At 42.3% G+C, this 27,413-nt stretch overlaps 1 protein-coding gene and 1 long non-coding RNA gene across 4 annotated transcripts in view; one reads left to right on the top strand and one right to left on the bottom strand.

Moving 5' to 3' along the window:
• Positions 1-547: 547 nt before the first annotated feature.
• LOC102208022 (B-cell lymphoma/leukemia 11B-like) overlaps positions 548-27,413 on the bottom strand; it is a 36,358-nt gene continuing 9,492 nt past the window's right edge. For 2 of the 3 annotated variants that reach the window (XM_005724875.1, XM_005724876.1), the window contains exon 3: positions 548-5,366. In XM_005724875.1, the coding sequence (XP_005724932.1) occupies positions 3,301-5,366 (2,066 nt within the window). In that variant the 3' untranslated portion in view covers positions 548-3,300. The remainder of the gene's footprint in view (positions 5,367-27,413) is intronic. The other variant, XM_005724878.1, reaches the window with a different exon arrangement.
• Positions 14,640-27,413, top strand: part of LOC102207835 (uncharacterized) — a 13,958-nt gene continuing 1,184 nt past the window's right edge. Inside the window, exons 1-2 of the long non-coding RNA XR_311497.2 lie at positions 14,640-14,824; positions 16,244-16,377. This is a non-coding gene — a long non-coding RNA (uncharacterized LOC102207835). The remainder of the gene's footprint in view (positions 14,825-16,243; positions 16,378-27,413) is intronic.

Genomic DNA, 27,413 nt, shown 5'->3' with positions numbered 1-27,413 from the left:
TAGACGTGCACTGAAATTAAAAGTCGTGCACAGTAGCTGTTCCACGGCCGCGTCCGAGTCAAAGGAAGAAGAAATAATCAGAGAGGAAAATTGTTTCAATCATAGAGCAATTGCAACATTTATTGAAGTGTTGGCTTTCTTGTATTGATTTTTCAACACATTACAAAAATACATATATGTTCAAAACAGCAGATGTGTACTGTTCTGAAATCACTTATTTTTTCACAAGGATGCACCCCCCTCCCCCCACCCTCGCCCCAAAAAAAGAGAACAAGGAAACTATTTTGTACAAAGAGTGTAAGTGAAAGTTGTGAAAAGTGAAATATGAAAATGTATTTAAAATTACATTTTAATGTGCTAGCACAAGACCTTCAACCAACCATGAGGATAAACACCAAAAAAAAAAAGAAGAAGAAGAAGAAGGAGTCCATGAATGTCTGATAAAATGATTCGATAAAAGTATTCCTGCACAAAACCACTGTATTCGTTTTTCTCATTTTTGAAAATCATTTTATTTTACACCCGTGGAGCATAGCTTCACCAAAAAACAGCAAATTCATTTAAAAAAAAGAAAAGTGAAAAAAAAAAAACTTAAAAAGATGAAGATACCAAAAGTCAATAATGGCACCACTGTTAGAAAAAAATGATAACCTGGCATGATTCTGCAATATTACATTAAAAAATAAACCAAAAAATCTGTTCATAGAGTGAACAAGCAATCATACAGAAATATATTCATGTAGATAAAATCCCTCCACCAGGACAATCATACAAAAACTGCTATGGCATTCAAATCATTTGAGAAAACATTGGAGGAAAACAATAGTTTATTATCATTTTTAAACACTTACACAGAGTATTTCATTAATGGCATACTTCAACACTGTAAACATATTGTAAGACTGAATGTCCATGTGTGTGTGTGTGTGTTTGGGACACTGTGAGGGCTCCACTCTTCCAGTTGCACGACTCACTTTGGCCTAAGTCTGAAACTGGGCTTTCGGGGGAACGTGCGCGTTCTCGACAGAACCTTGATTCTTTTGCAGTCGTGCGTCAACACGTGTAAGCAAACTGAAAGTAGCTCTTCAGGCAGTCTCGCTTTTCAAGTCGATTTGATAAAATATGTCAAACTAGCAGGTAAGTGGATAGCTTATGAAGAGCTCGACAGCTTGTTCCTTTTCGAAAATCATTAAAAGAAACAAAGAGCGCTTTGAATTCAAGGTACCGCGTAGTTCAGTTTCTTTAAAAAACTAAATGGCACAGATAAAATCTGAAAATAGGCCAAAATGGGAGGTCAAATCTTCAAGTGACAATGCTTTTGATGATTGAGATTTGCAGTAGTAAAATGAAAGATGTATTCTCAATCTCCTTTCATGTGGCTTTGCTGTCTCCCTCCCCTCTCACGCTCACTCTGTCTCACTCTGATGGTCTGTTATAAGATGTGGCGAGTAGATGTGCATTTGGTTACAGAAAAAAAATACACTTTTCATATGCTCCCAATTTCATTTGAATGACTATTCTCCCTGGTCAAGGTCTTGCTCTCTCTCCCTCCATTTCTTTCTCTCGCATCTCCATTTCTCAGTTCCAATCTTTCATTTTATGCTCTGAGAATAGCCCCCTACTCAAGGTCGGCCGGCCATCCCTTAGTGCAGCTGTGCTCAAAATTATCATAACTCATTCAGCCTCTCTTTATATATATATATATATATTACAGATTCATTTCAGAATGAACGATGCAGAAAATAAAAACTCCAATCCCCAGAAGACACGAACTCGCACACTGTCTCAAAATCTGTTACTGACAGTTAAACCCGTATCACTTTGTGAGGCGAATGAACAGGCTTCCCTTTAAAAGCAGCGCTAATACACGAATCTGAGCTAGTGAACTGTGAAAAGACGCCGTCACAGAGAAGGGCTTAGAGCGCGCCGCCGAGAGGAGAACGCACGCCCAACACGGACTGATATGAATTTCATCTGAAACCATTTTGTGCGCCGTGAGGGGAACACAGGAAGTCGACCTGGGTCAGAGAGAGTCGCCGTGCCAGACATGAGCGGGAGATGGAGAATGATTTAGAGAGTGTTGAAGCAGGTTTGGATTAACAAATTACCTTTAAGTAAAGCACACATCAGGTGGGGTCGTGGGTACTCGGACAGTCTGATAAAGCAATAATGTATGGTAGTTACATTTAGCATATACTGTGGATGACGCAAGCAGCTGGTCTTCTGATTGTTTAGTCTCGGCCATATTTCATGGTCAGTCAGGGCTACTTTTACATATATAAAAAAAATAATAATATATTTACAAACCATAAACAGGACTGTTCTCCTTCTCACATTAATCACAAGTAGTCTCAATTTATTCAACATATTAAATATGGTGGTTTTAACCTACACTGGGAATGTACTGAGCATCAGTTAAGGGTTTCTCCATCAAGTGCAACCTTTATTTATGTCCTTTGTGAAGCAAGGACAGCAATACAGTAACTGCATTTTCAAATTATTCACATGCCAATGTTGAAAAGGACAAAAAATAATAATAATTCCCTGAATAAATTAATAGGAACTCACCAGATCTCTAAGGTAATGCTGGATTTTTTTAAAAATCCGCCATATTGTTTTATTGTCAGGCTGACATTCAGTGCTTTGAGCCTGTATGAAGGGAATGGATTGTAGTCCGCTGCTGCAGTTAATATAGAAAACAATTATTTATTTATTTATCTTACTTTTAAAAGCTATCTGCTTCACACAAATTTATTCTCACTTGATAATAAGCTTCCTTACAGGAAAAAAGAAAGAAAATTTGTATTAAGGGTGACTTCTTTTATCACATTTTTGTAAAGAAAATTCTATTTTTTTTAAGCACATTTCAAAACTAACTCCATATGAAATCCCACAAAGATGTACCTGCACATGCCAAATATCATTACAAAAATCCAATAAATACAGAAATTATTGCACAGTAGAAAGGCTCCATGGATTCCTAACTGATAAAATCCTCAGACGGTTTGCCAAGAAACACCTAGTTAGGCATTCTAGGCAAGTTCTCATTAAAGTTTCCCTTTGTTTATATTCTCAGGTGGCAGTTTCTGTGACGAGGAAAAGAAAGAAGAAAGAAAAAAGGATGAACATCAATCATTCTCAAAACATTTTCTAGAGAGATTATCCAGCCAAGCCCCATTGCAGAAAGTGGTTATAAGGATTTTGCGTGTGTGTGTGTGTGTGTGTGTGTGTGTGTGTGTGTGTGTGTGTGTGTGTGTGTGTTTGGGTACACTGTATGCTGTGTAACTAATGGTTGCTGGCTTAACTTCTGTCTGCTTGCTCCAATTTGACCTCGCTGGCCATCAAGTGTTCACCATGCCATTTCTTCATGTGTTTCTCCAGTGTGCTGTAGACACTGAAGGGCATGTGGCAGATGTCGCAACGGTATACCTCTTTTCCATATTGCCCGTGGGTCTTCATATGGCGCGTCAGCTTGGAGCTCTGGGCGCAGGCGTAGCTGCACAGGTCACACTTGTAGGGCCGTTCCCCCGTGTGGCTGCGTCGGTGCACCGTCAGGTTGCTGCAGTTCTTGAACACCTTGCCGCAGAACTCACAGGTGTCGTTCCTCCTCTCTTTGGAGCTTGGAGGCCTGCCAGGTCCGGGTCCCCGCAGGAGGTGTGGGGTGCTGCTGCCACTGCGCCCTGAGGCACTCCCGCCTTCCATTAGCTCCCCAGGTGGGGTGGAGAAACGGAGGCTTCCCGTTTCTGAAGAGGAGTGCTCCGAGGAGGTGGCAAACGGCGACTGACGGGAGTCAGTGAATCCCAAGAAAGGTTCTCTGATGAAGTGGCGCGAAGCAGCGTAGCCAGCCAGCAGCTGAGAGTAGACGTTTTCCGGGGAAATGAGAGGTATGGTCGGGGGAATCTCCAGCTGTTCTTTCTCGATCTTGATCCTCTTGTTGTTGGAGGGGCTCGGGCTGGTGATGGGGGTGGGCCGCCTCTGGAACAGCCCGGGAAAGCACTCTGCTTCAGATACGCTGATTCTGCCATTCATCACAGGCCTCTGGTCCTCCTGCTCCTCTCGCTGTCTGTCAGGTTCCCTCTCATTTTCTCGTTCTCGTTCTCCTTCAACCCCCTCTCCGCCGTCGCCGTTAGGTTGTCTCTCCAAGCTTCTCTTGTTAGGGTTAAGTCTAAGGTGATTGTCCAGATGGTTGTAGGGGTGCATGATGCCCACCCCGCCACTGTCGTTTACTCTATCCCCACTCGGGGGCTTCTCACTGGGAGACTGTCTCGAGCCATTTTCTCTGTTCTGGGTGAACTCTTGGGAGTCCTCGCTTAAGTTGGAATCTGGCCGACTGCCATTTTGCAGTTCTTCCTCCTCTTCCTCTTCCTCCTCCTCTTCTTCTTCCTCTTCTTCCTCCTCCTCCTCATTGTCCATCCCCATTCCTCTTGCATCTCCCTCCCTATTCTTCTCTTCACCCTCTCCCCCCTCCCCTCTATTTCCCTGTTCTGGTGAGCCGGTTATGGCCCCAGACTTGTTGTGCATATGTGTCTTCATGTGCCTTTTAAGCTTGCTGGCCTGAGAGCAGGCGTGATCACATAGATGACACTTGTACGGCCTCTCACCTGTGTGACTGCGTCTGTGGACGATCAGGTTGCTCTGGAACTTGAAAATCTTGCCACAGAACTCGCAGGATTTCGATTTCCCCGGGGCCTGGTTCTGACCCTGTGTGTCAGGAGGGCTCGAAGAGCCGTGTCCCCCCTGAGAGGTGGGTGGCTGAGGGGGATAGGCAAGAAACGGCGAGAGCTGGGATCCGGGCTGGAAAAGCGTGGGACTCAGGAGGCGATGCATGGGTGGCACACGGTTGGGTGAAAGAGGAGGCGTGGGTCCACCGTTGTTGGTTGTGTTGCCTGCCAGTTCCCTCAGCCGACGGGAGAAGTCCATGGGCGGGTGCTCCATGGGGGTCATTCGCATCACCCTCTCGAAGGCACTGGGGTGCTGTGACAGCAGCCCCATTTCCTCTGGGCCCAGCCGCTCACGAGGTGGTCTTGGGGGAGGCGGTGGGCTGACAAAGGGCGGTGTCGCGGGCAGCCGCGTCTCCATGTAACCCGGAGGATGGGGGTGATCCCTGAGCTGGGGTCCAGCCATGCGGAGGAGGTGGAATGGGTTGCTGGCATCACCAAGGAAAGTGGGGAGAGGGGAACGGGGCAAGGCGTCAGCTCCTGGGGGTGGAGGAAGAGCCATGCGGGGAGTGAGGGAGCAGTTGACTGGGTGGTTGTCCAGGTAGATGCGGATGCCATGGGTGTGCTGGGCGTGCTGAAGCAGAAACCAGGCACTGGTGAAGGTCTGCTTACACGTAGTACAGATGTAGCTGGATGGCTCATCTTTTTCTGTGGACCAAGAGAGGAAAAAAATCACCATCAGTGATGAAACAAGAAACTCAAAAATCTTTTTTTTCCTTCGACAACTAAACCAACTCATAATATTTTATTAAACACAAGCAAATGAACTGCGCATTGTTTTTCGGTGTGTGAGTGTGAGTGTCTTCTGTGGGCTTTTGTGTTGTCTCTGTGTGTGTAGTGTATGAAATACATGTGCAGTCAGGGCATGTGTCTACAGGCTAGTGTAGGTGGCAGGTATTGCCCTTAGGCCATAGCATATTATGCTAATTCTAATGTCAGCTTGGCTTTAATATACAGATCCATCTCGTCTACTTTGTCATTTCCATATGAAGAAAGGGTAGGCAGCAGTGGAAAAGGGGGAAGAAGGGAGGTGGGGGCGGCAGCTGGGGAAGGGAGGTGAGATGTGGAACTAGAGAAAGAAAGCCACTCAAAAGGAAGGAAGGAAGAGCGAGACGACGTGTAAACAGCAAGAGCCGACACTGTATCCACATTAAATAAAGCTCTATGTCACGGATGTAATAACAGCAGTAAAGTGATCTGTTGTGACTCCGCATGCAAACACACGCACAGAGCTATATGCCACACACTGACAAATTGGCCCTTTAAATGTTGAGACTTAATAATGCCAAATGAATCTATCAGTCACTGTGGCGTGGCCCTGTCAGCCTGCTTGTGACTCATAAAAAGGGCCTTCGTAGAGATTCATCTAATTCAACACAGGCTTGTGCTGGAGAGGCATTTCCACATTTCTCGTGTTTGCTCACAAACCATCTGCATCTACTTTATCATCAGTGGCTACCGCGAGCGGAGTCGAGTTGGTACGGTGGTCCCAAAGTTTGAAGCCCGCCAGGGACAAAACAAAGACGGGAAAGTTAGTAGCGCTCAAAGTTTTGTGTGATCAAGAAAGCAGTCCCGAACCATTGGCTGACGAATATAAAACACACATTTCCCCTTTTTCCTATTTCCTTTTTCACTCGTCGTCTCCCTTCTCTCTACACCTCTGTACACACTCGCACAGATTCACACATACACTCGCGCTGTGGAGAACAGATGAGCGAAAGCTGATGTTGGATCAGTGTCTAGTACAGGAAGCTGATTTGGCGGTGTGATTGGTTTGGCTTTCCCCAGGGGAGAGAGGGTCAGAAAGAGTTAATGAGGGGCTCATTTACTGATTCTGTCTGTTTTTCTCTGCTATTAGTGGTGCTCTGGTGTAGCCATCGCTCTCGCTATTTGTGTGGGGTGGGACACGACCTGACTCCCGCTACTTAATGCGTATGCTCGAGCGTGTGTTTGTGAACGTGTGTGCGGACATGTATGTGGATGTATTTTTTTTGCGTACGCCTGTGTGTATGTGTGGGGCGAGTGGCGGGCTGCCTGCCCGTGTTTAGTTTGGCTAAGCTTCACACGGCCGCTTGGCAGCAGAGAGCTGGACAGCTTAACAGCTTGGACGGGGAGAAGAGAGCGAGAGAGGGAAGGGGAAAGGAGGAGGAGGAGGAGAGGGGGTAAGAAGAGAGGTGGAGGGACTTTAAGGGCCAGACGTGCTTGGCTAAACACGCGTGCACGTACGCATACACACAGACAGCACACATACGCACACACGGGGGCTGCTTACATGTCCCCAGGGAGCAAGTTAGGTGTATAGACTGAATAATCTCATCAATGCACAAGGATCAATATTAGATGAAAATGTGAGTTTAAGAGAAGGACTGGTGATTTCTTTTTTTCCAGTTTTGTCTACATTTTTGTCAGCGCACAAGGCCTCGTCAGTACAAGTTATCCAATCAAACAACACCAGTCCCACAACCTTCCAGCCCCCCACCGTTACAACAACACATTTGCATCTTGTCATATCTTACACAGCCGTGCCATATGCTGTTAAAGGAAGCGTGGCAGCTAATAGAGTGGCAGCTGATGGCTGCTGCCTAATGACGGCCAAAGACAAATTTCATCAACTTCCCAAACAAGCAAGCAAGGAAGGAAGCAAGCCGGGTGGGGGAGGGGGGAAACCGAGACAGGGGAAAAGAATAGAAAGCAAGTGCTGTGCTGCCAATTTTGGTATCAAGTAAATACGGCACCGGTGTTGTCGATATCGATACCAATACTGTTACTTTTAACCCATAAAGCCAGCTTATGTAATGGAGATCAGTGTGTCATGACTTATGAGATGAACCAATGATTTGCGAGTTCTGAACTCATTTTAACGACCGCTAAATCAATGTGATTTTTACTTTAATCATAATTAATTAACACAACAAAACACAGCTTTTCATATATTTTGAAACTGCGTTTTTTTGGGAGCCTGTCTCTAAAGGACTGTGGCTAAACATGTCATAAACTATAAATAAAATAAACTTGAAAGACAGCAAAAAGAAAAATCTGACATTTTTGTAGTGTATGAGGTGAATAACACAATCTAACACAATTCAGTGAACTCACAGGATAGAAACAAAGTATCAATCCTATCATTCTAGAATCAATCTGATACCAATGCCAGTGTTGGTAGATCTAGGAATCACCAAAGGGACGAGAGCGGTAAAACAAAGCCTGCAGCCTCCCTTATGAGTAACATCACAGGGCACTACCTTCTTGTTGCTCGCCGACTACGAGCCATGACACACACAGCTGCACAAATAAGTTATGTTACAGACATCCTCTCTCCATTCTTTCCTCTTATATAAAGACTTCCACACATGCTGAGAGAGCGTCGCTCGACAGTGCTCCGGCCAATAAAAGCCTTCATTAAAGAATCACGGTGGGCCGTGTCATGCTTCAGTTTGTGGTAATTACAGTCGTCTGCCTGACACACAGGCAGGGACCCCTCCACCGCTGACCGCCAAGGTCAACTACCAGTTAGAATAGTTACATTCTGCTCTCTACGCGATCGCTGATGCTGGACCTAATCGCCCAATTTACTCCAGCACGCCATGCGCGCACAGACACACGCAGCCTTTACACACACACACATTCAGCGTGTGTGTGAATGAGACTGAGAAGAGAGGTTAAATGAAATGGAGTCACAGCAGGATTCGGTAATGTGGTACAGTGCATTTTGCTGTTTTTTTCTTCTTCATTTTGCTAGCAATAGTGTGGTTTGTAAATGTTCTAGTGTAATGGGATTCACCTCGAAAAGACTCCCAGCCCAGGTGTTCACTCCAGCAGACTTTTCCCATGAAAGAGAGGAATACAATACAGAACTGAGACCAGCTTAGGAGGGCAACTCTTTGTCCTGTGCAACAAAACAAGGGCTAAGGGCCAGGAGGCCTGGAGGAAGTTATTAAAACATTGGCACATGCGTGGAGCTGAGGTGGGCCAGTAATAATGCTCTCCTTCTCTCCTGGGTTGTTTTTTTTTTTTTACTAAACCACCAGGCCAATTAACCCAGACTTCGGGGACTAAGATCTGAGCTTTACATCACATTTTATTCTTTCCAGATTGCCTTTTATAGCCATTATTTTGCCTTAAAAAGTACAAACAAAATGCCAGTGAAGGAAGGGGAGCCATGACATTGACTGCTTGCATATGGCCAGTGTAGTTGGCTGGTAAGGGTTGACGTAGACACCAGGTGTATGGCGGAGACATATGGAGTTGTGTTTAATTCACATATTCCATCTCTCCGGCTTGTCTGATTTATATTTCAAAGCATGGGCTTCCTCCATTTACATTACACTTACATTATGAGGCCTTTATCGTGTGCTAATCCACACGGACTTATAATAAGACCACAGAAGGATAACAGAATTCCACAGGCTCAGCCTTCAACGAGAGGGGCAAACAGGAGCCTCTCTGCTGAGTGAGAACAGCGAGTGGATGCTAATGAATCCTCGCTGATGCCAAATTAACTCTCAGAAAGCTCAGGGAAATACAATCATAACTGAAAATAAGTAGCGATGAATTCCAGACCGTCAACTTCTGGACAGCACCAAACCAAACAGCATGAATGAAAAGTGTAGAACAAAGTTGTTTTAATGTAAAACAACCCAAAAAAGAATAACCCAGTGCAGGTTTTTGGTTGTTAACAAGAAAACAACTGGGGTAGAGAGGATGTGCTATACTCGACGTCTCACACACACACACACACCCACACACTGCAGCATTCCTGGGGTTCACGTTCGCTGTACTGCTCCAGCATTCCATCAAGGGCGACAGAACGCCACAGCGACAGATTTGCATACAGAACAAAGCCGCCCGCCGGCTAGGCCACTGGGACACAAACCTGCGCCCCTGCAGCCCCTCCTCTCCTCTCCACCTCTGTGCACGCACTCACACTGCCTCTGATGCGCGTGCACACGCCTGCACAAGCCCTGGGAGTACGCATGTGTGCACCTGTCAGGGGTTAGCTGACACCTCTGCTGCTGGCAAAGCAGCTTCTCATTAGCATGGCTGTGATCTAGGGGTCCCCAGGGGTCCCAGCCTCCTCACCTCACCCCTTGCCCCCCCACAAACCTCTGCTCCTCTCCTCCTCCTCTTCCTCCTCCTCCTCACTTCTCCCAACTATCCCTCTCGCTCGTCCTCCTCCTCCTCCTTCTTCTGTGCTGCACTCCCTTTCTGCTCTTGATGGCTTGTTTGTCATGAAGCAGACTAATCAGGAGACACAGGGCCACGCAGATCAACTGTGGAAGCCTGTGTGTGTGTGTCTGCTTCACAGGAGATAGGGAGTTTGGACGGTAAACTACAGTACAGCCCCCGCTGACAGTCACACATAGGTGGGTAAAGAAAGAGGGAGATGGAAAGAAAGAAATAAGTGGAGAGACTGTGGAGGGTGGCAGTAGTAGGCAGGGGGTAAGGCTCTCACACAGTGTGGCTGGCTCCATGCTAACTCAAACCAGCTTTAGCCTGCTAACCATATACATCTGTGTGTGTGTATGTGTCTGCAGCCAATATGACCAGCTGAAATGCCTGACAGCCTCAGATGGGATTTTAAAGAAACAGCACTCTTTTTAAATTGTGGCAAACTCAGAGCCACACACAAAATATATATAAATATTTATTATGATGTGTTTTACTATGGCCTCCTTTCTTTTTTTAATCTCTTCACTTGTCTGCGTGTTTTCTCTCTTTTCCCTGTCTTTCTTTTTCTCTCACGCACACACTAAGCACCTGTACATGCTATCTGGGTACTCCACCCTGACCCTCATGCCTTTTGCTATGTGGGTCAAATGAACAATATAAGGGATCGGGTATCTCCAACAACTTGATCACAGACACGCACACACACACTGACTAGGTCCAGCTGCACAGCAATGCATGAGTGGAGGAGGCTCTCATGTAGCACGACTGAGGGAGAATGTTACCGCCATGAGGCAAGCTATCCCAGCCAGGGCACGGAGGACACGCTGTGAAAAATAACTGGCAAGACCTCTCCGTCAGTAAAGAGCTATGACTTTGGCTCAGGTTCTAGGACAAAGAGGGAGAAAGAGGGAACGATATAAAGTAAAAGGGGAGAATAAAAAGAAAAAGGGAGCTCCATAAAGTGCATTAGCTAAGCCCTCTGTGCCATTTCTCTAAGCCTGACTCATCGCTATCAGCTCCTAACTGGTCCCAGCGCCTGTGTGTGTGTGTGTGTGTGTGTGTTTTGGGGGTCTTTGAACACACTTGTGGGGTCTGCTGTCTATCACGTGATGATGACAAATGGATGACACTCAGTCGTGCTTGTGGTTGAAAGAAGATGCAAGAAAGTCGGAGTGAGATGGAAAAGGGGATTGAAGGAGGGAGGAGAGGAAAAGAAGTGGAAAAAGTAGGACTGCACGCAGCGTGGAAAGAAAACAGAATCGCACTTTGTTTTTGTTGTTTTGTCTTTGTCTTTATCACATGCATTTCAATTTTCAGGCAAAAATTACATCCACTTTAATCTCTTGTTCCATCTCCTACCCATTTTACCATGACACAGAAGCGCGAAAAACAGACAAACAGCAAAAAAGGACCCAGTAGCGGCGGCGTCACCGGGTGGGGGTGATGAAGGGAAAATTCCAACAGAAATAATACGAGAACTCAAAAACCACTTTCACAAACAAATTGAGAAATTGAGTTAGTGGATTCGCACAAGGTTTGTTGAAAATGTCCTTCCCTCTAAAATGGGCAAATACGTCATTCGCGAAGGCGGTTTTTACAACCTCAAGTTGTTTTCAAAGTTTAGCCACCTGTAGCCACCACGTGAATGAGTAAAATGCTCGCCCGTGTCAACATTTTCACACGGAGCAAGTTTCTAAACACTCTTAACCTAGAAAACTGAGCTTTCTAACAAACCCAAGCAATTAATTTTTTTCCTAAACTTACCCAATCAGTTTTACAGTAATCTACTGAAACAGCAAGCGAAACTACAAAGAATTGAGACGAGACTTGAATTGCATCACACGGTCACAATTTATGGGTGTAAATGTTTTTTTACTCATACTTTTACGATGTCTTAAAATAGAAACATCCTGAATATTTTCACGTATTGTCTCAGACATGAGGAGCAAACGGCAGATATCACCGGTTCGTTGGAGGTTTTACATCCAAATGAGTTTCACTTATACCCACAGGGACACTTTGTCCACAGAGCCAATTTGCTATTCAGCGGCGCTAAATAGCAAATTGACTTGTGACATGTGAGCAAAATGTGCATAATTAAAACAATGCAGGCATTATAAAATGATGTGAAAATGTGAGCTTTAATATGGCGAACATGCTGAAATGTAGTGTTTGTCCTGACTTGTATTAAAGAGCACATCCTTTTGCAAATGTCTCCCAAGGATGAGCCATCTGCATTGACAGACATTATATCTTTTGCAATGTTGCTTCTGTGCCTCGGTTTTGTGATGTATGTGTATCTATGTGGCATTCCATGTGCCCTATATGTGTTTGCATGCATGCGCCCCTTGTTATTGTGTGTATATCTCGGTCTACCATTCTGTGACGGGGTGAAATATTCTTTCAGCAGTAGTAATGATTCCCAGCTGGCTTCTGCCCACTGGAGCCAAGAACCCGCGTAACTAACAGCCCACAGGAAGACACCAGCATGGCCTTGAATGGAACACAAGTCCTTCCAATCTAATTACCTTACTATAAAACTCGCCTCTTGCATGCCACAAAGGAGAAGACCTTCGTGATCTGAGTTACTATTAATGAACACCTTTTCTATATAAACGATCAATTCTGTTCCCCTATTTCAGGAACAAAGCAGAGGCAACAAGAGAGATTACAACAACGATTGCATGTAATTAGTGCTAGTTCACTAAAGTTGTGTTACGGGGGGTAAAGTTGGACCACAGATTTACATTTTTCTTATCTAACTCGGGGTCGAAAGGTAGTGTACATATTTGTTCATCAAATATGAGGCTAAAGCCAGGAAATTGTGCACTTGGTTAACAGAAAAACTCAGCACAGCGGAAAAACGGGGAGCTTGGGCAGTCATTTTCACACTTCAGCTCATATGGATTAAATAAACGAGATATAACTTAGAAAGCTTTAAAGCTGACGGGCTTCTCTTAGATTTGTGGTATAGTTGGGTTTTCCAACACGCTCTCATATCATAGTCACATGCGGCCATTTTATCAAACAGGAAACAGCGGTACGCGTCTCATTTCGGAGGTGTTTGCTTTGCCCTTATTTGCCCTTTGTTTCCATTTGGCTGTTTACCTTTTCTTCTGCTGTTATCTTGTTGGGCTGTTTTTTCAGCTAAAGCATCCATTTTTCAGTTGAGTGATGTTCGTTTTGAGGGATTCGTGCTTTGCATTTTTTTTTGTGAACTTCTTGGATACATTTGGGAAAATTCACAAATTTAAACCTGGGGTTTGAAAAATCATGCTTAGCACTACCCAAAATGCAATTAAACGTGACCGTAAAGGGCCCCGAAGCATCACATGCATGCAGGCGTCTACAGGGGATGATTTGAGATCTGTTATGCTATTCCCTTAACCAGCATGTTGAGCCACAGATGCCACTGTGTATACCTCGTGTGTATCACTGTGATTTATCACGAAAAAACGCACTGATGCCAGCATTACAGCATAGGAGTGAGCATGTACGGAAAATATTTTTTTTTTCTAAAGATCTTCTTTTTAAAGGAAAAATGTTCCAAATCTCTACATGTTGAGATTTTTTGCCTTCAAAGATAAAAGGGTCATGGAATGTGGAAAAAACTGCAACATAGTTTTAAAATTGCTTTTTTTTTCTTAAAACATTTCAGTTTATCAGCTATTGTGTAAATGGATGGTTGGTAAATGTAAAAGTTTATTGAAGGTTTTGTACTTTTTTCACCAACAGAAAGGGAAAATATTTGGAGTTTGATACTTGAGATCAAATTAATTACACTCCACTGCACACAAAAAACAAGATATCAGTAAAGTTTATTTTCATTATTACTGTCTCTATATGCAAATAAATGAATTAAAACCAATCAGCCTCTGTGCCCCCCCCCCCCCATGTATTTATGCATCTCTCCCAGCTATATAATGTCTTGTGATCCAGTAAAGGCCAGCGGCAAAATGCTAAACGTTATTTGTAGTTGTAGCTGTCATGTCTCCAGGGGGAATTCTGTTTTTTATCTCCTATCAGTTCTGAAGAATGCCTCTGTATGTCAAACCATCTCCTGTCCCACATTGTGTCTAAAAACAGAGCCTCTCAAATTACCTCATGTAAAAAAAATGTAAGCACGAAGATCTGAAAAAAATAAAAATAACTACAGTTCATCGAAACCACATAATCTACCGAAGACTTCTTCTGACACAAGGACAAGTCAAAACAGGATACTAATTTTTTTTCAAACATTTTAAAAGTATTTTGTGGAAATTCAGTGTATTAAATCATTGCTAACCCATTTTATTAATGTTGAATACATTGTACTATCATTTCTGCGAGCATGACTAGAGTTAATTCATGCCTTTTGTGATTTAACTTATATTTTGCCAATATCAAAATCACTGTTCCATTTTTATAACATGAATATAATGTTGTCTTTTTTATATTTTAAGTAATATTATATATTTTCCTCTCTAATATTTTACAAGTAATTTATGTCAAATGTAATATTAATTTCTGAAGATTGCAGCTCATGTAATCTTTGGTAGTGCTAAAGTAATTCAAAATAGACGATCTTGGTAAGGCCTCCTGGAAGTTACTACATAAATGAGAAATCTTGGTGTTGCTGCTTCACAACAATAAGGAGTGTCTGAGTAGAGTTTTTTTTCTTTTCAATATAATTCTATAACTCTGCCACTGGCTCCTATAAGCAGCAGCCTTTGCAGGTAGGGAGAGAGTAGACATAGATGTGCTGTAGATTAGCTGACCTTGGGTACTTTGCTAAGCTAAGAAATTTCAGGTGCATACAACATTTTTTCCAGAGTAAAAAATTCTAAATGTTATCTTGCCAGAAAGGATAGTTTACAAAGCCTGCAGTTGTGGAGAACAAAGACTGCACTCGAGCTGTTTCAAAATGCTGGCAGAAGACATTTATGGATACATTTCAGGTAAAGTCTAAGTAGCAAAGGCTTCGTAAATAATGCTAAGTGCTAATGCTATTCAGCAAGCTAACAGAGGCTAAACTACTAATATTCTGTGTAATTAGATGGCAGAAAAGTAGCAAGAGGTGTCAGTCTAGCTTTTATTAGGCAGATAACATGAAGAACAGGAGCCTGGACAATCCTCTGGTCAGTGTTTAGGGTTTCGAGAGGATTTTAATCTGTACCAAATTAAGAGCTAACAATTCTAAAACAGAAGGAACAAATGACAGGTGTGGGCTTATATGTCGCTAAGCACAGGTGAGGGGAGACACAAATAGAGCAGAGCATTAGAGGCTGAATAAGGTTAATCTGTTCAAATAATTATCTAGCCCATGTAATCACTAATAGTGGGCGTAAGTGGACAGATACTAATACACAATTCTGAAAATGGTGTTGGCCATTTTTACATGGTTAAGAGGTTAAAGGCAGCCAGAGACTAACTGGAAAATTTTATCCTATATTATTAGGAAGTATTATCTAACTAATCTAATGTTTGCACGGATTTAGTTTATATATATATAAACTAAATCCGTGTTTATATATATATATATATATGTATTTTTTTTTTGTAAAGTAAAATCCTAAAAGTAAAATGTATGTACATACATTTTTTTCTGCAGGATTTAAGCAGTTATGTGCAACATTTGCATATCTTACTGCAAAGTGGGACATAATCTCAGTTTTAAAAAAATGGAATTGCAGAACAGCAACAGTCTCTTTTCCTTAGCTTTGACAAAATATTAACATAGAACAATGATTTGTTTTACCCCACATTAATTGAGGCTTTGATGCCTACATCTGTTCTGTGGCAGGATGTTTTAATCATCTGCTTGTATTTCTCTTTGAAAGATTGAAGATGGAAAATAAAAAGCATTTCCTCACAAATTTTCAAAATCACCTGACAAACTATGTTAAAGTTATCTATTTATTCAAGTTTACTTTACCTGTTTATAAACTGTAACAGTAAAATCTAATTGCGTTATTCCATGTGTAGATGAATACTTGACCGTTAGTTGGTCATCAGCAGCATGGTGGAGGTATGGTTAGCCCTGTCACCTCACAACAACACAGGCATGATTCAGACCTGCTGACAGTGTTCTGTGCAGGTTCTCTGCCAATGAGAGGATGAGTTTTAGTGGTGTAGGGTTCTCCAGCTTCCTCCCACAGTCCAAAGACATGCATGGAAGGTTCTAAATTGGCTGTAGGTGTGAAGGTGAGCACAAATGATTGCCTTTCTGTGTCAGCTCTGTGATTGACAGGCAATTTTTCCAGGCGAGAAGAAGATAAGAGATTGAGAAGAAGAATAGGTAGATGGATGGTCATTTTTAAATGGAGAATATTTTATCTGCACTGCATAATATGGTGTTTTTATTCTTTTCTGTGTAGGTCTGCGGTGCCAGACTGGGACACAATAGGGACTGATTCTCCTTCACACACCACCTTGTTATTGCCACAGTTTGAAAGATTTGAACGGTACAAGATGGCGTTTCCTGAGAAACACCCTGAAGGCCTCAGTGGAGGTAAGCTGAAGGCAAGGCTAAGCTCACCACCTGTTTGCTGATGATCCATGAAGGCTGTCTCTGTAGAAGAACCTTGAAGTAGAGTTTTCAGAGACGGTCAATCTACGCTGATCTCGTCACTGCACTAGGGCTGGATAAGGTGTCAAATTTAAATTAGGGTTAAAATTAAATTTGGGTGAGATGATCTGTTTATCCCATAAAACTATGCCAGTGTTTGTATCTCTCCAACTTCTACCCCTTCCTTTGCATCTCTCATAATTTTTTTCCTGCAGCATGGTGGGAAAGCAAAAGTCAGTGCAATAAGTAGCAATTCAGAGTTTAAAGGCATACGCTAACAACATGTTAGTTGACAAAGGTTCTTCCCACTACAAACACCATGAAGAATTAGACTTTTTCTCACTAGGACTCGACAATGGTTCATGTCACCACAGCAAAACCATTAAATCCTTTTTTTAAATATAGTTTTTTGACTTCTTGATCTCGTGCCAGCTGCCATAGTGCCTGTTTAGACTCACTGATGTCATACCACATGGGACTATTGACTTCTTTGTCCAATGTGAACAATATCACTGGCTGGAGGTTTTTAATTTGCACATGCCTTTACATACCAAATGGGTCTCAAGAAAGCAGTGGCTCTCTCCAAAGATTTAGTCGATAAATCTGAACAAGAATCTCACAACCCAACGACCCAGCACCTCTATGTTCTGCAAGCTTTTGTTAGTGGAATCTAAAGGCTTTGACAAGAGCAATATAATAGCTTTAGCTGCTTGTTAAATGGGCTGTTTGTGGTAAACATGCCCTTAAATATAGTGCACACTAAATTGATGTAAGTTTTAAGAAGCAGCTCTTCTGTGTGCCGTTCATTCGCTGTAGGGAATAAACTGACTATAGATAAGTACCTCATACTACCCCACTTCAAAGGAACCAAACTATGCCTAAAGGAGTGAAAACAAAGTAAAGTGGTTGTTATTGTAAAAAATGATGGTGACGTATGTAAAATGAAAATTGAAAAAGCTTCTGGCAAAAAAACAAAAACTAAATATGTTGTGTGATATTGATTTTCGCTCGTGAACACTCACATTAACTTTGGCAGTAAATGCTGAGATTCACATATCCTGTATCACCATTCAGACTGACAATGCAGAGGAGTGATTTTTGATCCGTATTTCCCAGCCCTACACCATATCTGTGACGACAGCAGAAGCTCTGAGGTATTTTCAACCTCCACAAGAATTCAGACTTTTCCTGTCCTGTAACCCAGGAGAGGCTGAATGCATTGGCCGTGCTGTCAGCGGAAAAGAGATGACTTACTTTAACCAGAATGTAATTGAGAAATGTGCTGGCCAGTGTTTGGGCAGCATGACAGGGTGGTGTTTTGTTTTAAGTCTTTTTTGACTTGAGTTTTGGTTTATGTTAGGCAGTAAAATGTCTGAACAAATATTAAATGGATTCAGGAGCGTGTATTTGACACACTTCACTGGCATTTCTTTGAGTTTTCAAAATACACATTTTAACTGGTAATGTGATCGATTCACAAATGACAGCATGATAAATACTGAAACTGAGGAATTTGATTGTAAAATATATAAACTCACAAGCTTTAAAATTTGATGGCATCTTTCAAAAGATTTTGGCATGCGGCAGGAAAAGGTTAGCACCTAGTGGATTATCTCACAATTAATAGGGTAAATAAATAATATGATTAGGTATAAAAAGTACATCCCAGAGAGAGCATGCCTACGAAAGACTGTATGGACAAATAGTCCACAAATGTCAGAATTACATGAAATTGAAAACATTATCTAGGATTGCTAAATGTGTGTACATATGTTTACACACATTACTAAATGGGGTAATTTTCAGCTCCTGCATTAAAAATCCAATGATTTTGGTGTGGAAATAACTGCAAAAGTGAAAGAAACATAACGGGATTTATGACTGCATTATTGGACATGGACTGGATAACCTGCACAAACATGAAGGCCCCATTAATACTGAATCGTACGTCCCTCTGGGGTCGCATCACGAAGGTCAGAAATCTGCCAAAACAAGCCATGCGGAGCCACCCGCTGTGGAGCAGCAAAAGTCACTCCTTCTTAAATAGAGGGTTTGAAGCATCTTATATCCTGATAGCATCTCTTAAAAAGAAGATCTTGCTTATTTCAGCAAGAAAATGTCAAGGCACACGTGCATGCATTCCAACAGCGTAACTCGACAGTAGTGTTCGTCCTTTCCTGCCACCCACAGAAAACACTCGGCACATTATGAGAGAAAAAATCATGGAATCTGTTAAGCAGCTCAAATCTTAACACAATCAGGAATCATTAAACAGGTTTCTTTCAAAGCTGCAGCAGTCCAAAGGAATTCCAGAGGGTTGTCCTCTGCTAGTCTGGTATCAAATTCAAAATGAGAACAAATATTTCTCAAAGAGTTTAAAAAGAAAATTCATTTTCAATTTTTTTTAATTCAAGATTTTTTTTTAAATTTACAGATAAATGACTGGTTTCAAAAAGTTTGATAATTACATCGTAGTTTTACCGTGATAAGGTGATTATTTTCTAATGTCTCACGTATTATTGGTGCTCTTAAATAGGTTCAGTTTTGCTTTGTGTTCACACTTGAAGTCCCCGATCAGTGGTACCTTACTACAGGGGCTAACAGTGACTTTCCTTCTTTCTTTTTTTTATTTCTAGCCAATAAGCAGCGTTAATACATGGATATATCCTGTGTCAAGTGGCTTTTATCTAGTCACACATTACTGATTGTGGGATTTTCAGTGTGTCTGCACTCACAAATTTTTTTAGCATTAGCCGCCAGTGCACCTAACACATTTTTATGAAGGGCTGAGTTTGGCTCCAGACCTCTTTCCCTCTCTCCTTTCTTTCTTTCTCTTTTTCGTTTTTCTCTCTGTCTCTTATCACGCTGATACATTTCCTGCTCCTGGCACGGCTCCTGCATAGCTTATGGTTAAAGAAAGCTTTCATCTATCCAGTGCCTCTAGGACACACACACACTCGTTCACACACACACACACATAAACACACTCACACCTATACTCTCACACACACACATATACAATCACTGGTACAGGCCAGCACTGCCCTGCCAGACCACAGGCCCAGACAAGCTCCGCTGGCACCAATCACCCTGATAACATCTTAGGCTTTATTTCATTTTGGCTTGCTCTGTTTTGCTCTGGGAAAGACCGGCACATGCAAGAGGGCTTTCTGGAAAAGAATGAATTAAGCCAGTATACGGGGAGAGTGTAGCCCCTTAGCCTTGAGCAGTTAACTCCCCTGTCTTCAATGCCATCTATGGACATGACAGTGCAAGCCCTCTTTCATCCCAAGAAAAAAAAGACCAGGCCAGAGCTGATGTTTCTTCTCCATTCTTATAGATGGAAACACAGTTTTTATAAGGTAACATAATAATAAAAGATAATGAATAAGGCCAGAAGGACAACTATGAACCTTTCATCTAGAGGGTGTGTTTGCTCAAAGTGCTGAAGAAATAAATTAAATGTCCCCTGTAGTCTGGGTAATTCCAGACTTCACCAAAAAAAGTCTCTAACATGGAGATAATTTTTACAATGTAAAAAAGAAAAAATTTGTATTTTATTTTATTATTCTTTTAAGTTTTTTTTTTAGTAGTAGTCATTTCTCATGCAATGGGGTGGAGCCATTCAACCCAGAAATCTGTATCTCAAATCTGAGTGAGTGAATGAAATCAGATGACTGATTTGGTAAGTGAAGAAAACTGACACTGAAAGAAATGAAAGTGTAAAAAACAGAGGCGACGGTGACCTTTGCACCCATGCTTTTTCCTTCCCTCCTTTTTCCTGCTTACAGTAAATCGTTGCTGATTGCGTAGCGTGTAGGAAGAAGGCGGTATTAGTAGCATGTATATCACAGCATTGCTCTAGGAGCACTCCTGATTTATACTTAAGTGGTAGACCAGCATAAAGGCAGCCCGCGTTCAGCACGTGTTTGTCTGTGTCTAGTGTTCTCTCCTGGCATAATTGCTCAAGACAAATAAGTAGATGAAATAAAAGGAATTGCACCATGAAAGGCTTCCAATATCTCTTGCGGTGAAGCAGCCTGCAAAAAAGGGGTGGGAAAAAAAAAACGACATAAACGCTGTCTCCTTATTTTCTTCTCGCGACCATCCCACCCAATCAGAGGCAGGACGCTAATAAGATAAGAGGAAAGGAACAACAGCGGTGTGGCAAGTAGGATTACCCCTGTCTGACTGGCTAACAAGCACCATCTCTTTTTCTTTTCACAAACACCTAATGCTAGCCCCACTTTTCCTCCCCCAAAGGCAAACACACACAACTTTTCAATAGGAAAATGGGAGCGAAAATTTCCCCGTTTATGTCTGAAAGGGGCATATGATATGTTTACGCACTAATGTCTCCGCGATAGCTGAGCACACATGTGAGGATTTTATCCGCATGTTTACTTGAAGGTTTCTCCGAGAAGTGTTTCCAGAGTGGGAGAAGGTTTATGTGCAAGTTCCCATTTAAGGTCCATGCACGTGTATACTTTAATTATAAGCACGTACTGTAGGTTCTTTAAAAGATTTGCAACATTGCCCATCACTGATAAAAGCACACCTGTTATCAATTGTCACCACCAGCGAGGGAAAGCGAGGGGTAGCTCAAGTTCAGCGGTGGAAACACCTTGATTATAGCTATTTACACAAAGAGCATAAACACATTCAGATTCCCACTGGCACAACGTAAGGTCTTCACTTCCCTCAAACTCTTGCGCCTGTGTCGGAATCCCAAAGCGCCATCATCACTCGCCGTGCGTACGTACACATATATATAGAGCAAGCACCAGGGGTGTGAGGTTCCTAATGCCTCTTCAGTAAGGCCGTTAAGGAGCAAAGAGTCCACACATCTGGAAGACACAGTCAGTCAGCACATGCTGAAAGTTAGCGGTGGCGCTCGCAGTCCAAATTAGTGGCGAGTTTTATTCCCCCGCTGTGGTAGGAAAATATCAAATCTGTTGCCATATGAGTGCCATAAAGCCGGCTCTGGAGTGTTTGATGCCTTCATGTGGGAGCCTTTAAGCCGTGTGTGTATGCCCGCGTGCGTGTTTGGTGGGAGATGCAGGCCTTAATGGAAGATGAGAGTCCCTGTATGAATTCTTGCATGCACATATGTTTTCTATGTGTGTGTGGCTCTTATCAGTTTATGTTTCTACTTTCCTGCACACACATGCAAATGGATTTCTTGAAATCTCTGCGTGTGTGTGTGTGTGCGTTGGATGCTGTGGCAGTGTGCATGTGCAGCTGTGCCATTTAGCAGCTTGCTTATAGACCTAGTTGACCCTGCTGCATAGAGCAGACAGACAGACACAAGCAGAGTCAGACGGCCCCTGGGGTGGTCCTGTCTGAGTCGCGGTGTTATGGGCCAACAACACTAGGGGCCCATACACAGGCAGGAACACATACGGTAATTGTGCGCACGCACACACACACACACACAGGCAAAAAAATGAGATTTTAACCACCACAAAGGATTTAATTATTTTAACCTAAATTTAAAGCTGAGGCAGGAACTACATTTTCTGTGTTTTCACAGGTTCAGTATTACTATGCATGTGCAGCTCCTAGAAAACACACAGTCCAGCGTGCTTCTCGCTCTTTCATTAACATGTTAGAAGCTGAAAATTGCAAATAAATAAGTGGCCAATTATTTTTGCTTTCAGCCTGCAACTGCCTGTAGCTGTGCAGAAAGGATGACTTGAGAAGATTTACGTGCAGCTTTGTGCAAAAGCACCAAACAAAAGCGTGCGCGCCAACTCTCCAGACCAAACTGCATAAAATAGAAATACTTTTCTATGCACGTGCTGGACGTATTTTGCAATTGACTTCAGTGTTTCAAATGTAAAACCGAGCCAAACATGTGTATTGCGAGTCTTTAAAAAAAAAGCGTGTTTTATTTATTAATGCAACTGATACTGTGAATTTGTGTTACTCAGTGTTGTGTGTTTAAATAGAGGAGGGAGTGTTCGCCATTTTTTTTTCCCCCTGCAGAGGAATAAGGAAATATTTGCCACTCGTAGAAACTAGGAAACACACACACACACACACACACACACACACACAGACACACAAATTAAAATAGACGCACATGCCTAACAGCAGACACAAGATAAATTCCTTGGCAAGCATTCAAAACACTCATGTAAGGACAGAGAAACACACTCAGACCGCAGCAAAAGACACACACACACACACACACGCTACCTCCACAACTCCCACCATGTGACCCCTAATCACAACCCCAGAGCTTGGACATCAAATGAAGCAAGTTGAAAAAAAAATCATCAGGAGTAATTAACGCATTTTCATATGCAAATGTGATTAATGCAAAACTACAAAGTCATTATGCAAATCGACTTTTCCTTGAGCCTCTGTACAAATATTCGCAGCTCAAATCAGGGATCAGTCTCGCCATCTTTCTTTTTTTATCTCTTACCCCTCTCTCTCTCTCTCTCTCTCCTGCTTTCCCTCTCTCTCTCTTTTGGAGTAGAGATAATACATAAGTAGCATGTGAAGTTATTTCTAACTCACGCAGTGTGTGTGTTTTCATGCGATGGGCCGGGGCTATGGCATTACGCCGCCTGCCTACTGATTACTGGCTGTTTGGCACTGGAGCGAGACAGGGAAGCCGGCGAACAGGGGAAGGTATGAATATGCAAAAGCCTGATTGCTTTTCATGATTAAAGCCTATTTAATATGGAAATGAGAGCAAGCCAGGTGATTAAAGGAACATTGGGTGGTGGGGCAAAAAAAAAGAAGAAAAAAATCAGGGTGGGGAGGGAGAAACAGAGAGAGGAAAGAAGAGGAGAGAGGAGAGGGACACCTTCAAATCTAATGTAGAGGTGTGGAAACAGGAATGTCACCGTTATTTTGTGGCAGTTTTGACCTCTTTGATAGCAAAGGTCAGTGTTGCTTTTGTAGGTTACTCCACAGGCCTTTATCTAGAAACCATAATGACTCATTTCAGGTAAAAAAAAATAGAAAACGTAAAAAAAAATCCCTGTTTCATTAGGACTAAAAAAGACGTGTTTTACGTTAAAATGCCTCTGCGTGTTTTTGCACCTGCAGAAAATGTAGGTGTGACGGTTCTAGAGTGGCGGGTGCCTCATTTGAATTCTTTGATCATGAATCCAGTGCTACTTTGGCTCAGTTAAGAAAAGAAGTATCGGTATCGTATTGAGTTTGTGAAGAAGAAGAAAAAAGAAGGAGAAAAAAAAGCAGCGCGAAATCTTTATCTCAGTGTAGTGACATGCCCACTAAAGCGAAAGCAGGGGGATCAGAGGTGGGCCGAAGAGAGAAACACAGAAAGACGTTTGAGGATGTCACTGTCGTTCACATCACCTCATGAAATATTTACTTTGAGCTCCTCGCAACGTGTTTGCGCGCGCGGGAGAGAATGAGATAGAAAAAGAAAGAGGCTGTCATGATGCGACTTCACCCGTCTGTGCTGGATGTCTTAAAGTGCTCCAAGGGGGCCCAACAGCAGTCCTAGGAGGAGTTCAAAGCGGGGCCAGGGTCGTCTTAGTACACTAACACTCCCCTTGCGACAACCTCTCGCTTTCTGGATGACACGCATCATTCTTCACCCACACATACACATATACAAATTCATCCCAGGCACACACGCACGCATATTAACATAGTCTGACAAAGCTCTGACACACACATGCACACATAGTGCATGCATCAGCAAGAGAAACTCTGGAAAAAATACAAACAGGGCACAGAAGGGCCATTTTTCATCTACGCCGTCGAGTATGCATTTGCTTGCGTGCATGTGTGTGTGCACGCGTGTGTTTGTGTGTGTCTGCGTGCAGCTTTTGGGGTTGAATCTGCTAGCCTTGCAGCATGATTGCAGTTTAAGCAAGGAAGCTGACAGACAAAGAGGCCAGACAGGATGTTATAAAACACAGCCAGGTGAGGAGTAAAAAAAAATTAATCCAGGACCGGGGGGAGGAAAGCAGAGGGTTAATAATGTTAGATATGCAGGGACGGCCCAGGCATTTCATGCATTATCAGCATGCTTACATTAAAGCTTGTTTCATCTTCCCGCAAGTCAGATACACACTCTAATTCACCTGTGTGTTTTGTGTCGACTCCTGTGCTGCAAATATTTGCGTGCATCTGGTTGCGCACCCCAAACTTCCTCGGTACCACGTGTAAGCCAATGCGATGTTTCCTTACAGTGTGTGCGTGTACAAATGTGAGAGCTGCTAACACACTGGACGTAATTAGACCTAATAATGTAATCCAATTTGGTTGAAACTTGAGACTGCCTTGAGTGGCAGTATAATGTGTTGAACAAAGCCATCCTCCTTTCTTTCATTTGGGGCTTCGAGTGCTTTCATGTTCTGTTCTCTTAGTGATAAGACTGTCTGTGTGAATGACTAACTGACTGCTGCTGTAACAGGTTGACTCACCCCCCTCCTTTAAACATTCGCTCAGCACCTCTGTAAAATGTATAGCATCTTTGTTTTTTTTTTGCTTTCAAAACACTATTTTTGCACTCGTGTTGCTACTCAATGCTTCACACTCAGTCTAATGGGAACAAATTAGACAGTTAAAAAAGCTTTTGCTATTATTAGTGCTGGTTGGTTATTTTGTAATTGATTTTTTATCCACTACTGGGTAAAGTCTTAGTAAAGGGAAACAACATCGTTGTACACTAAAATTAGCAGCTACATCAAAAACAAGCTGTCGCAGGTTTGTGGTCAGTAGATATTAACCTGTGTGATAGTGGTACATGCAGCTGCAACCTGTAATAGTCTTTAACTCTGTAACGCCTGACACATTGAATGATGGGTATTTTGAAAGTATATTTAAAAAATATGAAAAGTATCATTGCTAATTTTTTTCTTCTAATATATTTGATATATAAATGTATTCACAGTGCAACGCTGGTCACGACTGTGTATTTTTAAATCAAGAACAAATGTTTTTGAAAGTTTATAGCAAAATATTGCACATATGAAAAGACATCAAAATATAAATTTTTATAATTTACTCAAAGTGTAAGTTTATTCAGCTGGATGCAACTTTATGCAACATTGTTTCACTAAACAGGAAGGAGTGTGTTTAATTGATAAGGACAAATGCTGTTTTGTAATTTGTATCTGTTACTCCACACGTTATTAACAAAAAAAATCTTTACAGAACCTTTAACTAGTAAAGTTTATCTATTTTTTATTCACTTATTTTATTTATTTCAGTATGTAACAAATTCTTCGTTTCCCTTTACTGTCTGAAGTTCCTTTACGATCCATAAGTGGGCGGTATATAAGGTAAGGCCTAGAATATATGAAAGGTTTAGAAATTTTATACTGTATTTAAATATCACATTAATCAGATTTCAAGTCTTCACAAACAAAGGCGGAGGAGGTTTAGGGGCCGCCTGCTAGCAGTTCTCTTTTTGAATGAAAGGAAAAGGTAACGTTTGCCAACCGCGTAGCGTTACGTCAAACTTTACATTTCAATCCTTTGATGTTGTTCTGAAGAATCTGAATTTGTTTTTCCTTTATCAAAAGATATTTTTAATGCACACTAGTGAAAGAGATAGCATGGCATGCTTAGTAGAAGGACATAGAAAGGAGGGTGGGACACTTGCAGAAAAGGGCAGTACTGAAAAATGGGCACATATCAGGTCTAACAAGTAAACGTGGAAGTTAATGGAACTGCTGAGAGACGCTTAGCCATGGTGAGACTGAGAGAAGGTAAACCATGCAGGCAGAAAAGAGGAAAAATACCAATATATTCATGTTCCTGGACAAAAGGAAGCTCTAATTTAATCGACGTGGTAAACATTAAGAGCCTGAACACTGGTGCAAGCCTGCTTTGTCTCCATTTAGCCCAGGACCTCACAGCTTCTTCAACTCCACTGACATATGACGAACGATATCTGAAAGCTATCTTCATGTCTTTGCACAAAAACACATCGTACTATAGCTGTTGTGCTTTTCAGCAAAGATTTACACACTTATCCAGCACACACAGAGGCCTTAACAGGTGGCAGCCTACTTTAGACAACAGGGATCATGTATGTTTGTTCAGAAAAATAAGATGGCATGGACTTCATGTCTCCTCCACTGAGAATCATCTCAGACGCCTTTGTAAAGTTTGACTGCTTTTTTTCGTATAAGAAATTGTATTTTAGGTGCAAGCAAGGCGGGTTGTGCTTAAATGTCCCCGCGCTGTCCACAGTGCTGAAATAAAGAAGCACACAGCAGCCTGTTACTGGCCGTGCTTGAGTTATTGTCATTGCTTACATTAGATCGGTGCTGCTGGCGTGTATGATGTTCAGATCAAGTGGCCTGTCTGTGCCTTTGACTCTGCGTGTGTGTGTGTGTGTGTGTGTGTGTGTGTGTGTGTGTGTGTGTGTGTGTGTGTGTGCAGTTAGGCAGTGCAGCTGCTACGGCCGAGTGTGCTATTCTGCGCCTGGCGTCTTTGCCTTTTTGCTGCGTCTGTAAAAGTTACTGATTGTTGTGAGCCCTGTACTCGTTGCTCTCATAATGACATTGATTTGGCCGTTGTGGTGTCTGTATGTGATGCAGCATCCTGTTTTACTGTGATAGTGGTGCATCATTGATGGTTTCACTAACCGTGCATGCATGTCTTTGCAGTTCTTCTCTCTCATAGGAGTTGTGTTTTGTCTTTCACCCAATTTAGGTTAGAGTCGCTGTAAATATGGTGTGGTTGTCAAATGACAGCAGCCAGTGGAGCTCTAAAGTGTCATAGTGAGGTTATTGGGTAAGATACTGTTTCACATATCAGCTCGGTCGCTACAATCTTTAAAAAAAAATAAAAAATAATGTTACAAACTTAGTGAGGTTTACTCAGGGACATAATAGTGCCTCTCTGTGTTTTGACCACCTGCCTGGTTTGTAACTGTGGTGACTGAATCTCATCAAGTTTGGGATCAGATACTTCACAGTTCACCGTCGCTTCTACTGTACATGTGTGTAAATATATTATAAATTAGTGTGTCA

Source organism: Pundamilia nyererei, unplaced genomic scaffold (assembly GCF_000239375.1).
Source record: "Pundamilia nyererei isolate P.nyererei 1_Seehausen unplaced genomic scaffold, PunNye1.0 scaffold00013, whole genome shotgun sequence".
Taxonomy (NCBI): Eukaryota; Metazoa; Chordata; class Actinopteri; order Cichliformes; family Cichlidae; genus Pundamilia; species Pundamilia nyererei.
The sequence above is the reverse complement of the archived record's forward strand: the minus strand, read 5'-3'. Positions and strand labels throughout refer to the sequence as shown.